The following is a 14,821-nucleotide window of genomic DNA, read 5'->3' as shown; positions in this document are numbered from 1 at the left end:
AAACAGGTAACGTGGGTGGACGAGCAGGTGGAACATTTTTCTCATTTACACTCAAGGTATTTAAATACCATTTATAATAATCCAGAAAAACCCCATGGGTTCACCAGTATACTCATTTGAAAAGCCATTATCATCAACATTACTAACACCAAAACAGTGTGAAGTTCACAGCCAAAGGGCCTGAGATAAGATGTATAAACCACTAGGTTTTTTCCAATGTGTTGTCAGATGGAAAGACAGGTATTGAGTGTTAGATGAGAAGTCAACTCTAGTCATCTAATTTAGGTTAGTGAGTGGAAAAGCAGAACGGAAGGGGAACTATCACAGTAAAAAAACCAATGTGTTGAATTGTACTTGAGTGAACCTCAGTTCCACTACCTCATTCACAAAAAGAACATGCGAGTGTTGTACTGTATGTGGACATCCTGGATGTTCAGTGCACAGTGTGGTATGGGAATTTCTGAGTTCATGCGTATGTGTACTTTTTAAATTTATCGCTGAGTTTTAGACCTTGTGAGTGGGGACATTTTGGCCGGTCCTCACTTTGACCTGAACCTTAAAAGGGCTCTTTGATAGTTAAGACTTGGTTTTAAGGTTAATGTTAAGTTAAGTTTACAGTTTAGGGTAAGGGTTGGTGTTAGGCATTTAGTTGTTAGTGATGGTTAAGGATAGGGGCTAAGGGGGGTGTTATGTCAATGAAAGTCCTCACAAGTATAGGAGGTACAAGTGTGTGCGTGTGCTTGTGTGTGTGTGTGTGTGTGCACACAGTGAAGGAGAAAGAAGGTCAGCATGACAAGTCTGTGTCTGCCATACAGGCCTAACAGACTTCCTGCCACAGCATTCAAAGTGGCTCTCTGTGCTCTCAGAGTCATTATCACAAAGCCTCTCAGACTCGGACAATGGACCCCTGTTGCGATATACTGTATGCCTGAGCTTGCTGGACAGAAAAATAATTCTTAACGTATTCATAATTTACACGCATACATTACTAAAACGGGTCACTACGGGCAAAAACGTCATTCGTGACAGCGCCAGTCGTCAGACCAGCGCACAACTGTGGTGACCACTGTCACTCACTTCCTGTTGAACACAGTTCATCTCTCTGTCTGCCACTCTAATCTGATCTATGTCTGCTCAATGTTGACACAACAGTTCCTGAACAGCCATGCCATATGTGTGCACATCTGCAGTTAATATTCTCCCTCTCCCTCTCCTCACAAAGACCATAGCATTCAAACTCCAATTTTCCTGAAACTTTTTTTTTTTTTTACATATTGAGAATGATATGTATTTACTATACTGCTTGTTGCACCATGTGTCAGTATGAACTGTAAATCTGTGAGTTCTGACTATCTCTCAGCACCACCGGCACCCTGAGAAAATTCCTCAATTACATTTAAGTGTCCCTGAAAGTTGAAAACTTGCTGTCTGAGGTTGTGTCAGAGTAGGGGCTCCCTGGCACAACTTCACCCACTTCCAAGGTGCATGGAGAAAGGGAAAAAAGTCTAAAGACGTATAAACTCCAGCAACACTTGTAGTATGTAGAGCAACTTTATTGTTAGACCGTATAACAATAAAGTTGTTCTAAATACTACAAGTGTTGCTGGAGTTTTGACCTCTTTTGTCTGAGGTTGTGTGCCAGGATAAATCATTCCTGCCTCCAGCTCACAGCAGGTGGGCAGGAGTGCAGAGTACACAGAGTTTGGCTTCCAGCTGTGAAAGCAGGCAGCGATACTGCCAAAGCAGCTGCTGACGCTAAGTGAATAATCACAGCTTGGCTGTACTTGACATGGAGAGAAGGACAGAGAAATAAAAGCAGGATGGATCCAAAGGGCAGGAACTGTTTTTTTCCATGCTTCCTCCAACACTTTTCGGAGCAGTCGAAAGTTGTTTTGTTGAACACTATGAACTATGACGTCTGTGAATGAGCGGGGCTCAATGTGTTTGTCAATATCTATGTGAATGAGTCTATAACAGAAAAGAGAAAAGCCGATGGCCTTAAAAAAATATCTTCCATTATTAAAGGTGAAATTAATTCAAATGAAGCAAAGGGCTGAATAGAAACAAGAAAGTTATTTCAGGCTCGATTCCTCTAATCTTTCCACTTTCACTTCGCTGTAAGTACTTGAAACCAGGAAAGTGCAATTTTAGGGCTATTTAGGACCATTTCTTGGCCGGGACCCGTAACTTCCTGGAGTCTCCGTTGGTTGCCTGGCAACTTGTCCAGGCCAAGAAATAGCCTGGCACATAATCCCCAAGTAAAACTGTAAACAAACCAGATATAACATGTTAACTAGTGAGCTTTAGATGTGCTGTAGGCAGATGTTGTTATTTTTGGACAGAGCCACGTTAGTTGCTACCACCTGTTTCAAGTCTGTATGCTTTGCTCAGCTAGCTGGCTGCTGGATCCAGCTACATATTTACCATAAAGACATGAGAGTGGTATCAATCTTATCATCTAACTCTCATCAAGAAAGCAAATAAGCATATTTCCTGAAATGTGGAATGATTTTAAGGTTTCTAATGTTCTCTTTTAGAGTCATTACAGTCTATATCCATCCACCCTCATTTACATCAGAATGATTCAGAGAGACTTAATCAAAGCAGCTTAGATAGCTTTATAAATATATATATACATATACAGTACATATTTCAGGGGCTCCTTTTAATCCTCCAGTGGCTGACTCCTGGTTCATGTGCCTGACTTTGAAACCCAATAAGCCATTTCAATTGCTAATTCAGAAAAAAAGGGAAGATTAGGACTCTCCTCTGGACGGGCAATGGGTGGCTGGCTTTAAGAGGTGGAGAAAGCAACCCCACCCCACCCACAGCAAAACCCTAACACCACTCTGTACCTGTTTTGCGGAGAGGGAAGTCGTCTTTTGAATCATATGTGCCCAGCATCGGGTGGTGGTACGCTGACATCGCTGTTTGGGGAGGAGAGCTCTGGTCCAAGGAGCTGTGCTGTGTTTTTCTACAAAAAAAAAGATAAGGTTAAAAAATAAACCAGTAGAACATGCAATATGTAACCCTGTCTCACATAAAAATGTGTCATAGCTACATTGGTCCAACGTAAAATTGTAAGATGCCTGGGGTTTTTTTGGCCTATTCTTTCCTATTGGCCTGCGTCCACATCATGTTTCTGTCTGCGAAAAAAAAAAAAGGCTGACATTCCTTTTATTCTCAGTGGAAAATGCAATATTTTAAAATAGTTTCAGCATTAAAATGCATTTTGATAACATTTCTAGTGAGAAATGTGCATTTCATTTTCATAATGTTCATTCAGTGAATGTATATGATATCGTCAGTTATTACAAAGATTTGTTCAGGCTTTCTATTGTTGCTATGGTGGTTATGGTTACGGACGCTGCTAGTTGCATGTTGTTTGAATCATTGTCATTGCGTTGTGTATTTATGGAAGCTGTTCTCTTATTTGTGTTGTTTTATATAACTGTTTGATGATGAAAACGTAGATTTTAGAGCACCCCAGGGATTAATAAACCCACCGCCCAGAAGTATTTTCCTCAATCTCACCATGTTAAGGTTTTCTGTTAATGATATATGAGTTAATGACGTTAAGGACATCAATTTAATTATTTCTCCTTCAATTCTGAGAAATAAAGTTAAATCTGAAATAAACCAACATCTTTACTTTTTCTTAACATAGATCATCTAGGTGCAGTGTAAACTAGATATTTGATATATTTAGCAGATATATCATTTATCGACCCTATTTGCAACCCTACTTTGTAAACCGGAAGAACTACAACTGTGGTGCTGATTTGTACCAATCTGCATGGCGTGGCTCTAGGGAATTGTAGTTTGTTTTGTTTTGTTTTAAATAGTGTTTTTCCTAGAATTTGAAGTTATAAATACTGAATTGAGAGTACACTGAGGCATTTAATGGGATTGTAAACACATTTGTGTAATCAGATTTTCAATACCTAATTGTTAAGTGGGTGAAAATGAATTTGAACCATGTTTTAGCCATATTTTAAAGCGCCCCAGTTGTTGACTATACTCACATGATAGCTGAGCTTTCTGTAACAGTTGGTCCCATGTCTGAAGCCCCTTTTGTTGTCTAATTAAGCCTTCAAACATGCGCTGAGGTCAAGGTTCAAAAGGTCAGTATTTAAAAGAAGGAGCCATGTAGAATATTCATACTGACATGTTATTCTCCAGGTCGAGACCTTTCCAACAACGTATTTTTAATTTTTAATTTTATCACTTCATGGACAGAAGCCATACCAGGCTTAGTACCCAGTATATAAAATGAAACTTTTTGTTTGTTTGTTTATTATTTGGAGACCAACAGCAAATAAACAAATGCCCACATTTGGAAAAATCAGTCAGTATTCTCTGAAGTGTGGTCTTTCAATTGGTAGAGATCTGACACCAAGCAGAGCATTAGAAGGTTGGTATTATGATGTAATGACCCTTCCTTCTTTTATAGTTTTCTTGACAGAAACTTGACAGTCACGTGATGTAGATGCAGGCCAATAGAAAAGAACAGGCCAAAAAAATGTAGGCATCCCACAATTTTAGAGCCATTATTGTGAAACTTATAGGTTTTGCGCTGTGGACCAATGTAGCTATTAGACATTTTGATGATCTGGGTTGCAATATAACTTTACTAAACCTGCAAGATAAGGTGTGGCTTAATGTATGCTTGCCACGTCTTCTGTACACATGCATGCAAGATATGACTTGCCATACGCACACACACACACACACATACACACAAAAGAAAAAGGGTAATGACAAAGAAAGCTTCAATCTTCCTCTCCAAGGTCAAGACTGTAGACAATAATGTGGGTGGACTAGAGAGAGAGACGGAGTAGAGAGAACAGAATGAGACTGAAAGCTGAACTGCTTCTCTTTATCACCCGAAAAGGCTAGTTTCCTGTCTGAAAGGTGGGTGAAGAAAACACTGACGGGAGAAGGAGACAGATGCAAGATGGGGGGAGATGTGAAGCTAAAAGAGGGAACACATGAAAGGATGGAAACGGAAGAACTGTGGATAGAACAAAGACGTGGAACAGACAGACGACTGGAGAAACAGGAGAAAAAGGTTGTAGATAGTTATAGAGGGCCGTCTTCTTCGCTGATGCCAGTCTTTAGATTGTTTTACTATCTCGTTAAAAACGTTGAAGCCTCTTCAAATATTTAAAACGCAGGAGAGGTGCCATTGTCTTTACTCTCTGCCCACTTCAAACATATGCACACATGAATGCACCTCAAAGAGAGCCAGCTGTCAATCACTGACAACAAACATCGACAGAAAAAAAAAAGCTTTGTTCTTTCAACATTTACTCTGCAGTTTAACTCACAGGCGACTGGCGAGGACTCTCTGACTGAAGCTCATGTTAATGTTGCGGGGATTCACCACACACACACAAACGCATATCAGACACCCACACAACAGGGGTTCACAACACCACAGGGTTTAGCACGTTTGCCAAACCATAATGATGAGTGACTTTTATGTCATTGTGGCTTTTGTGTTTGATATTTTCCCCTCTGCTGCGATTATTTTTAGCTTTGATAACAAAAGGCAACAAATCAAGGCTTATAAAAGATGTTTGATCGCTCAGAATTGTAGTGTTTTATCTGTGAGGAATATAATTTTTTTATTTAGAATTCTTCTTTTTCACCTTTTTATATTCTTTTAAACCAGATATGTACAAAATTATGAAGTAATATTCAAAGACTCACTAAATGATGAATAAAAAATAAAATTAAAAAAGATAGGTAACGCTTTAGATTACAGCCTGACTAATAGTGTAACAGTACAGTACGTACCAATACAGGGGAACAAGATGTGAAGTTATGGAATAAAAGGGTAACAATTCGGGAACGAAGAATTTATACTGTAGTTATTTTTTAACTACCGGGTATCTATTCTATTATTACAAGATACATACGACCAGCGTACTCCTGAAGGGTGGGCGAGCGGAAAGCCTTTTCCATTTTTTTTGTAGAAAACACTACGTCGCCCCCTGCTGTCTGATCTGATATGAATGAAGCGTACCCTTAGTTCCGAAGTTAACGCACGGATGTACTGTAGTAGTACTGTAGTTATTCTAAGTACCAACAAATTATAAAGGAACAATGTAGTTTGGCTATTTGTTGGTAATAAGGTCATTTTGAAATAAAATCACATTAGATTTATTAAGTGCTGCAGATTTTTGCTCAGTTTTATGGTCATACTGCACCCTGTAATAATAGAATAGGTACCCAGTAGTTAAAAAATAACTACAGTATATGTTCTCTCTAAATTCCTCCCAAATAATCAATTATTGCTCAGAATCTTGTACATACACTGTAATAATTGAATAAAAAAGTAACTAAAATAAAACTACAGTATAAATTCTTTGTAAGTTCATGAATTGTTAGCCTCTTATTCCATAACTTCATACCTTGTTCCCCTGTACCTACATACTGTGTATGTATAGGTACATACTGTACTGGTACACCGTTACCACACAGTAGACAGTACAAAAAATTACACCGTGACTCCGGAGTAATAAGGCTGTATGTTGTGGGCTGTTATCTAAAGCCTTACTTAAAGATATTGTCTTCCACTGCAGCTGTTCATTAAGATTTTGTAGAAGTCTTTGACATGTTGTTGACAATGATTCTAGCTATATTAATTATACACATCATTTATAGGGCAGGATGAGTACAACAGTCTGTTCAACACATACATGCAGTAAAATCACTTGTTAATTGTTCATTTCAGTAATTTAATAATGTAAATTGGAATTTTATACTAAAAATACATTTCAATGACTTTATATTGCATCAGTTAGTCATTGGTGTACAACACACTCCAAACCATATGTAGTTCTCAGGAGGTCTGTGAGGGCTGTGACACTCACCCATACCAGTAGCGTGGGTCGCTGGGCAGACAGTGGTTTAAGTTTCGCTGAGCCAGGGCTTTCTTCTTGTTCAGGACAAACTCCTGAAGTCGCATCTTTACCTCTGTACTGGCAATTGCACCTGACAGAGACAGAGAGGTACAGAGAGACACGGGGAGAACAGTGACCACAAGGTAAATATATTTTTTTCCACAGAACTCTACTCAATTTTCAAACACAGCCCTGGAGAATTTGTGCTTTAGTACCGCTTCTTTACCTCCTGTCCAATCTGTGACCCTAACATGAAGAATATAACAACATCCATCCATCTATACTTTGACAGATAGTGGGTTTCTAACTACATGCAGTAGTACACAATCCCGCATTAGAGTTTAAGTAAAATTCCACAGAGATGACACCAGTTCTGAGTCGTGTCTCTCCTCAATTACCACCCTCATTTCACTTCTGCAAACAAATTGTCCAGGGAGGGAAACAGGGATGAAAAAAAAAGTAAGTAGAAGAGAAAATGAAAGGGGCTTTAAAAAAAAAAAAGATGATCTGAGAATAAAGGGGAAAACACAGAGGTGTGTTTTTCTAAAAATGTGATAGTGGGAGACAGAGAAAATAATCAGATAACAGGTGATGTGTCAAGTTTGAGAGAGAACGTGGTTAATACAGTATGTGACAACAGCTAATATATGCTCTCTAAATCATGCTGCATGGTGCTGGAAGTGCTGACATCCCAATATGTCCGCCTTGCCACTGCAGCAAATTGGCTTTTATGAGACTGCCTTCTATGCAATTTACTGCAGTACTTAACAAAGCTTCCTCTGTTTACAACTCAATGCTCTCTCCATAGACGTCAAGCTGCCCAGCTGAGAATGGTAGAGGAAAACTATGGCTCTAAATGTATATCCAACATAACTCTATTCAAAGGGATTTTTGCTGAAATACCCCCAAACAAACAAACAAACAAACAAAATCACAATGAAGCATTTTACAGCCATACAAACAGTTATAAAACATGATGTGTGTGCTGAGGAGGTTATTCAAGAGGATACTGGTTTATTAATGAAATACCTTTATATACTCTAACTATTTTTCATATTAGTATGGCTAAAACCAATGTAGCTAAAAGCATCATAGTAAGTTTAAGTAAGTTATCCATATTCATAGCCATATCCAGTATATACTGTATATATAAAAATATATTATATAGGAAGGGAATTTAGAATATTTCTAACATGTACAATAAATCAGCATTTAGAAAAGCAGCAACTTTACCAGGCAATTCAAAGTGCTTAGTGCATCAAGTCTTTCATGTCGCTTCTTATTTATATAGTATAAAACAATTACAAGAAAAGCACACAGTTAAAAGAACAGCCACAAACAGAGAAATATACCACAAAAATGTGCAATAGGTGTGTATATAACAATCTAATGATAACAATCAGTGCTTCTCAAATCGAGGTGATGAATACTTACAGAATAACTGTGGTTTATTCCAACTTAGATCTTATGTTCATAGCTTTTGCCATCAGTTCTGTCAGTTATGTGAATGTTTACACACCAAGTTAATTGCTGAGATCTGGAAATGTTAAAAAGAAAGTCTGACAAGGGCAAAACAGATTAAGCAGTCCCCCCTGGATAGTAAAAACTGGGACTGTAAAAAGTATTACCCCAAACTGTCAAAGCTTTCAGACTGATTTCCTAATTCAACTTTCCTAATTCAGTTTTCCTGTAAAATTAGGAATTATTACCAACAGTTCTGGTCTGCTTTCAATTTTACCTCCAAATAAAGTTGTTTAGATAATCTGGCTGAAATACAACATGTCTCATCGTCTGACTGCTTGTGTTTCTTGCTCTGTCACATTTTATTGTAGCGATGTCGCCGTGTTCCCGGAGCTCAGCGGTTACTTCGGTGAGTTCAGTGTCATAAAAGATATAATGATGGTCAAAGGGACAAAAATAAAACCTAGGTTGAAAAGAACCAAATTCTCCTTCAATTCTCCTTGTTTACTTGTATTGCTGTCATATTATTTCCCAAAGAAAATTGCACCGGTAAACAAGAACGAATCATAAAAACGAGGGTGTGTGTGCGCTACTTGAATGTCTTGCTCTCCCAGCCTTTTTCTTAGTGGTCTTATTCTAATATTCCCCCGTGGTAAATGTGTGAGGTCAGGCTGCTCTGACTGCTGGGCCATAAGGACAGGTGCTGTGACAGAAGGGCTACAAGGGCCAAGTCTCTCTGACACCTGCTGTGATAATATGACACAGTGGTTTCAGCACAGTTACAACAGATATTGGCAGCGTTCGGGAGATGGAGAGTGAATATATGCAAAGTTGAACATGACAGCTTTATTTAGAGTTTGTTTGTGGCGCTACTGAACCACAGTCATGCAAGGAATTGATCCCATACTTCATATATTTAAAGTACATATTTTTGATTCAATGCATAATAATGGCATTGAATTATTGTTTTAATTATAGCTGCACCATATCTCTTTACTTACTCTCTTGTCCCCTCTCCTTGTTTTTGAGCTGCTGCAGTTTGTGTTCCCGCTGCTGCTTCTCCAGCTCCTGCTCATGACGCTGCTGCTCCATCTTCCTCTGATGCTCCAACAGCTCTTGTTGGTGCTTCAACGCCAGCAAATCCTGTTGGTGCTGATGGAGAAAAAGACAATGATTTAAAGAAAGAAAAGGAGACAGAGCAGGGTGGCGAAGGACGATAAAAAGTGGGAAAAGAGAAGTGAGAGAAAGCGAAGTTATTTGAAAGCGAGTTGTTTTAAGGACATGAAATCATCTGGCGTGAGTCTAATAATGAGCGCCATGCTAACCTAGAGACTGAACTGATTGGTTATTTTAAGCCCAGATTGATTCTTCTCATCGGCTGACTTTGTGGTCGTGGCAACGCCAGTGAGGCTTTTTAGCAGAGTGAGTCGCATAAAATTCACACTCAATGTTCACTGGGGCCAAGGTTCCCATGGAGATGACTAAGCAGCAAAATATTGCCACCAGATCAGATTACACCACCGTACTCGCATCACTTAAGTGGACACATGCTTCCTCCTGTCCTTCACCAAGGTGCATTTCTGCTGAGTACAGTCCTACAGTAGCTGTATCACAAGAGAGGAGAGGAGAGGAGAGGAGAGGAGAGGAGAGGAGAGGAGAGGAGAGGAGACCTATCCTGTCCCATCAATTCACCTTGATATGTTCATGCAGCTGGGCTTCATGTTGTCGCGACAGCTGTTCATGCTGCCTCTGGAACTCTGCGATCAGTAGCTGTCTCTGGAGCTGCTGCTTGTGTTTGAGCGACACCAGCTCCTGCTGAAGCTGCTGCTCCTGGTGGCCTGTAGGAGGGTTTGAAAGGTTCATCATTCAGAGCGGCTGAAGCGAGGGTGTAGGAAATAGCCGTGTAACATGACTTTCAACCGTAGGAAACGACGACTTACTAATGATCGGCCCATGGCTCGGCTCGGTAGACGTGGGACAAGCCGTGGAGGTGGGCGGTGTAGGGTGGGGTTGGGGAAGCAGGGTGAAGGGGGTCTGCTGCTGGTGGTGGTGGTGGTGGTGGGGGTGGTCGACTACGCGCAGGTCCATGGGGAGGATGGCTGTGGTGGTGGGGGGCACCTGTGTGGGCAGCGCTGCCGTGCTCACGTCAACTGGAGAAGAAGAAGGGAGAGGGAGAGGACAGAGAGAAGAAAAGATGGAAGTTAAGGACAACTATAAAGAAATTACAAATCTAAAAAGTTGTGCAATGTTGCCTGCTATTATTATATACAGTAAAAAAAAGAAAAATTAAAAAAAAACTATGTGCAGCATGTCTGTTTTTCCCAGTGACACTTCATACGTGACTATGTGCATGTCAGTGATCTTACCAACAGTTACTGAGGGTTGCTGAGTTCAACTTGGCAGGAAAAAACTGAATTCTTACTACAGTGTTGAGTTGGAGATCCTTAACACGGCTATATGCCCAGAGTCTCCAAGGGAGAGTTATTAAAGGGGGAAAAAAACTTGAGGGTACACAGAAAAATCACGCAACTTTGTGCTCTGTTTATAGTAAAAATTATATTATATATTCAAAGCCCAACAATGTTAACATCCTTTAATAGCGAGAAAAAAAACAGCCTCTCCTCTCTAATCCAAATTAGACACATGCACACTTGTTACATCAGCTATCTGGACGCAGCGGCACTCGGCATTATACTTTATACTGGTTGTGGTTACTTGTGATGTTGGCAGACTAGTGGCTAAAGCCTGTTTTAGAGTTGTACATATTGGGTAAGAGCATTAGCGAAACACCAAAAACATAACATGTGTCTTGTCAAGACGGCGAGAGATCATCGGCGCTACAGTCTGTCTGCTGATGGGAGAGAGAGCTAACCTCATATACTGACTGCCTGTATAGCGTTAACACAAATGTAAACACAAATCATTATCAAGGAAACCCCACCCACTTTCACACATTTACTCATTTACAAACACAGACTGAAAAGCACACACATGCACACACACACACACACACAAGTAGAATGATGAAACATGGCAGCAGAGAGCAAAAACAATCCCCCTGCAACATGAGTTTTGCAGCAGGGATTTGCTGACACGCATACAGACTTACTTACTTGTGTGTGCGTGTGTGTGTGTGTGTGTGTGTTTCCATTCCAGTTTGACTGTGTTCATGCAAGCAGAAAAACTACATTTTTGCAGTGCAGGACTGGCGGTGTATATACAATAAGCTGTCGGTTGTTTGTTTGTGCTCTTCCACAGAGAAGTTATGTCTGATGTTCATAGAGATGGATTCCTGGTGCCATCGTTATGTGCCAAAAATCGACACGCTCTGTATCTGTCACAATCTACATAGACGCTGCGAGTGCACTCACAAGCCCTACTCGTTCACTCTGTTCGACTCGCCATATGCCTAAACTGTAAAACCTATGCGCCTGATACAAAATACAAACCAACTGTTTGTGTTGCAATCCTTATATTTCTGTTAATCTGCGACATTTATTCTGCTTTATCTGAATAATCCAGCGAAGCGGTGCGTGCCTGCAGCGCTGTTGAAACATTGATACTAAGAGCAAACATGGAGAAAAATAATATCCCCACATCAACATGGTCGACATGCAGAGTATTAGTGCAATCAGATTATTTCTGCAGAACAAACAAACAATACTGCAGCTTACGCACAAACCGTAGTGTAACTTGACTACACAAGGGTAGCGAATACAAAAAAAAACAAAAAAAAAAAAAATGCAAACAAAATCTTTGCCAACTTTAAAGCCTTGAGGTGTAACTGGAATATGGTGTGCTGTGATCTAACACTGCCAGCACGCAAGTGTATTTATTCAAGTAACTGTAGGCTTTTTTTTAAAAATCTAAAACAGATTGACTGTGCTGTTGATCTCAGCTTTACAGTGCATGTGAAATAAAGTGCATATAAGTTTAATGTAGGCAGTGACAGTCAAAGGTTTGGACACACTTTCTCACTGAATGGGAAGGTGTGTCCAAACTTTTGACTGGTTCTGCAAATACAAACCAGTTACTGTAAGAAGAATCTAATACACATTTTCAAGGGATGAGTCAGCCCGAGTCTTTAGGGTTCTGCATGGCAGTATCTTCAAATCCGTGCAACCCACATAAATTCTGGATTGGTGCTTGTTATCTGAACTGGAGATCGAAACCTCCTGTGTATCGCTCGGTTTCTCCTGATCGATATCTGCTCCGTAGAGAACCACCTCACACACCGTGCCAAGCCCTCTGCCAGTCATCGATACCCTGGAACCAGTGGAGAGCATCTCCGACCTATCATGGATGTCCTGGCGTCCCCGGTGACCAATGAGGTGGTGATGGAGTTGCAGTTACTTGCTGAGATAGCCAATGACATCTTTGGTACTGGGCAGGTTTTCAGTGCGGGAGGAAACTTGACACTACCCAACGGGACAGCGGGGAGAGAAGAAAGGGTGTGGCCGGGCCAGACATGCTGGTGCTTCGGTGGTGTGTGTGTAATTGTGTTACTATACTTGTGAGGGCGTGTTGGAGTTCTGGTCATCGGAGTTAATTATTTACTGTTTCACTTTGAAAAGATGAAGGAGCTAGTTTTAATTAAGCGAGGGTGGGGACTGATTGATAAAGTTTGCATGCTGTGTTCTTAATCCTGCTATACACAGCTGTCAGTGTTCATAAAATATACTATCAGATGCTTTTGTAAACATTTATATGGATAAAAATCCATCTTTAATCATTACTAAGGGTGATGAGGGTTATGAGGAAGGGGGCAAGCTGTGTGTACTAGTGTGTGTTAAATGATTCCTGGACCTCTGACCTATAAACTTGTATGTTTGTCACTTCTACAGTGACAAGCCAATAGAAAAAGAGCCACATTAGAAGATGCCAGTGTTTGTCATTCTTGCTCTGAACAGTCTGTGCCAATCATCCGTGTTATCCAAACAAAGCCTTTCCCAGTGAACCATGGTAAACTTTCAGCCCACCACCTCTCATATTCACCGTACACGCATGAATTTACATACACATGCCCGTTAACTGTTGCATGTACACACATATTTAATAATCAGTAAACATCCGAGGTCAAACAAACAAAACCTTTTGTTGTGGCATCAAGCAGGTCAGTGCACTTCAAACAGAGTGCAACTCCGCACATAGGGCCCTTCCAGAGGGACCCAAGCGGCAGCTATTCTAGTCCCGCAGTGCCAAACATGCATGGAGCGTCACCTCAATTAACGCCTTTTCAGCTGCATATTTTCCCATACGGACTTACGTCGGCAAGCTTCGGACGCAAAGCCCCTGCCATCCCCATTTCCTCTAAATGGGGCTCTGGCTGGCCCTCGCTGGCACTCGCTGTCAGCCCCAGACTATTTCTATACAGTTCCCTTACTCAGTACGCATGCCACAAGGGCTTTACAAAGGCTGTTTGTTTTCATAGAGCCTAACAAAGGGCTCCCGCCCCCAAAACTACAAAAAAAAAAAAAAGAATAAAAATACTCACTCTGCTTCTACACTTCCACATGCAACAACAAAATCCTACTGAGAACATGGATGAAATGTGCATAAAGTCACCTATAACATCTAATGAATTTTAGACAGTATAAATTGTAACAACACTAACAGATACTATTTTCACAGTACAGATTCATAAAAATATTTCAAATACAAACATTTACACAGACTGTGGTACACAGTATTGTGATAAAAATTTTTAAAAAAAAGATATGAGTAAGTGAGTGCCTCTGCCAACTAAAGCCACCAAAACGACTCTGTGCAATTGTGTCTGTGATAAGACATGGTCTAAGTATATGGAAATGCAGGCATAATCTCATGCACCGCTGTACAAACGGTTCTGACTGGAGCCTTGAATTTAATTCAACAGGCACAAAACGAAAAAAAGACACAAAAACTGTGTTTTTTAAGTACTTGTAATGCGCCACATGCAGTATAATGTACATATGTTATTTTTATTTTATCTTATGAAAATATAGATGTAAGCTCTGTATGTGTATGAAGGGAACAACAACCAAGCTTCTCCTTACAGACCAGTTAAGTACATTTTAATCTTGAATCTTTATATGTACAATATGTTATATTCCTTTGAATGGCTGCTTATTTTACACACAAGTGATCAATGTCCGGCTGCAAGGCTGAAGCACAGCTGAAAAAAAAAAAAGCCTAACTACAGCCACTTATCCTTAAGCTGAGGGGCTAAGTAGAGGCAGCACAGAGAGACAGATGTGGAGGGAAAGAGGTAGGTGGTGTAATCACTGTTCAGATGAGCTACTCAGAGGCTAACCACACATCAACATTGCATAGTGCAATAGATGCCTTCCGATTGTGATGTTAGCTAGACAAAGCTAGGTATTTAGGAACCGAAACCTTTTGATAACCTTGATGAAACTTGTTTCAGTGTGTAAATGCTCTTATTTCTAGAGTTTCATCTTTACAGTTAG

The 14,821-nt window shown here is 40.3% G+C and overlaps 1 protein-coding gene across 2 annotated transcripts in view; it reads right to left on the bottom strand.

Moving 5' to 3' along the window:
- Nucleotides 1-14,821, bottom strand: part of hdac4 (histone deacetylase 4) — a 144,490-nt gene that overhangs the window by 52,575 nt on the left and 77,094 nt on the right. For both annotated transcript variants that reach the window (XM_042426572.1, XM_042426573.1), the window contains 5 exons: nt 10,313-10,522; nt 10,065-10,210; nt 9,374-9,524; nt 6,882-7,002; nt 2,856-2,974 (listed from right to left, as the gene is read on the bottom strand). In XM_042426572.1, coding sequence (XP_042282506.1) covers nt 2,856-2,974; nt 6,882-7,002; nt 9,374-9,524; nt 10,065-10,210; nt 10,313-10,522 — 747 coding nt within the window. The remainder of the gene's footprint in view (nt 1-2,855; nt 2,975-6,881; nt 7,003-9,373; nt 9,525-10,064; nt 10,211-10,312; nt 10,523-14,821) is intronic.

This window comes from Thunnus maccoyii, chromosome 11, assembly GCF_910596095.1.
Source record: "Thunnus maccoyii chromosome 11, fThuMac1.1, whole genome shotgun sequence".
Classification (NCBI taxonomy): Eukaryota; Metazoa; Chordata; class Actinopteri; order Scombriformes; family Scombridae; genus Thunnus; species Thunnus maccoyii.
This window is presented reverse-complemented; position numbering and strand designations above follow the sequence as displayed.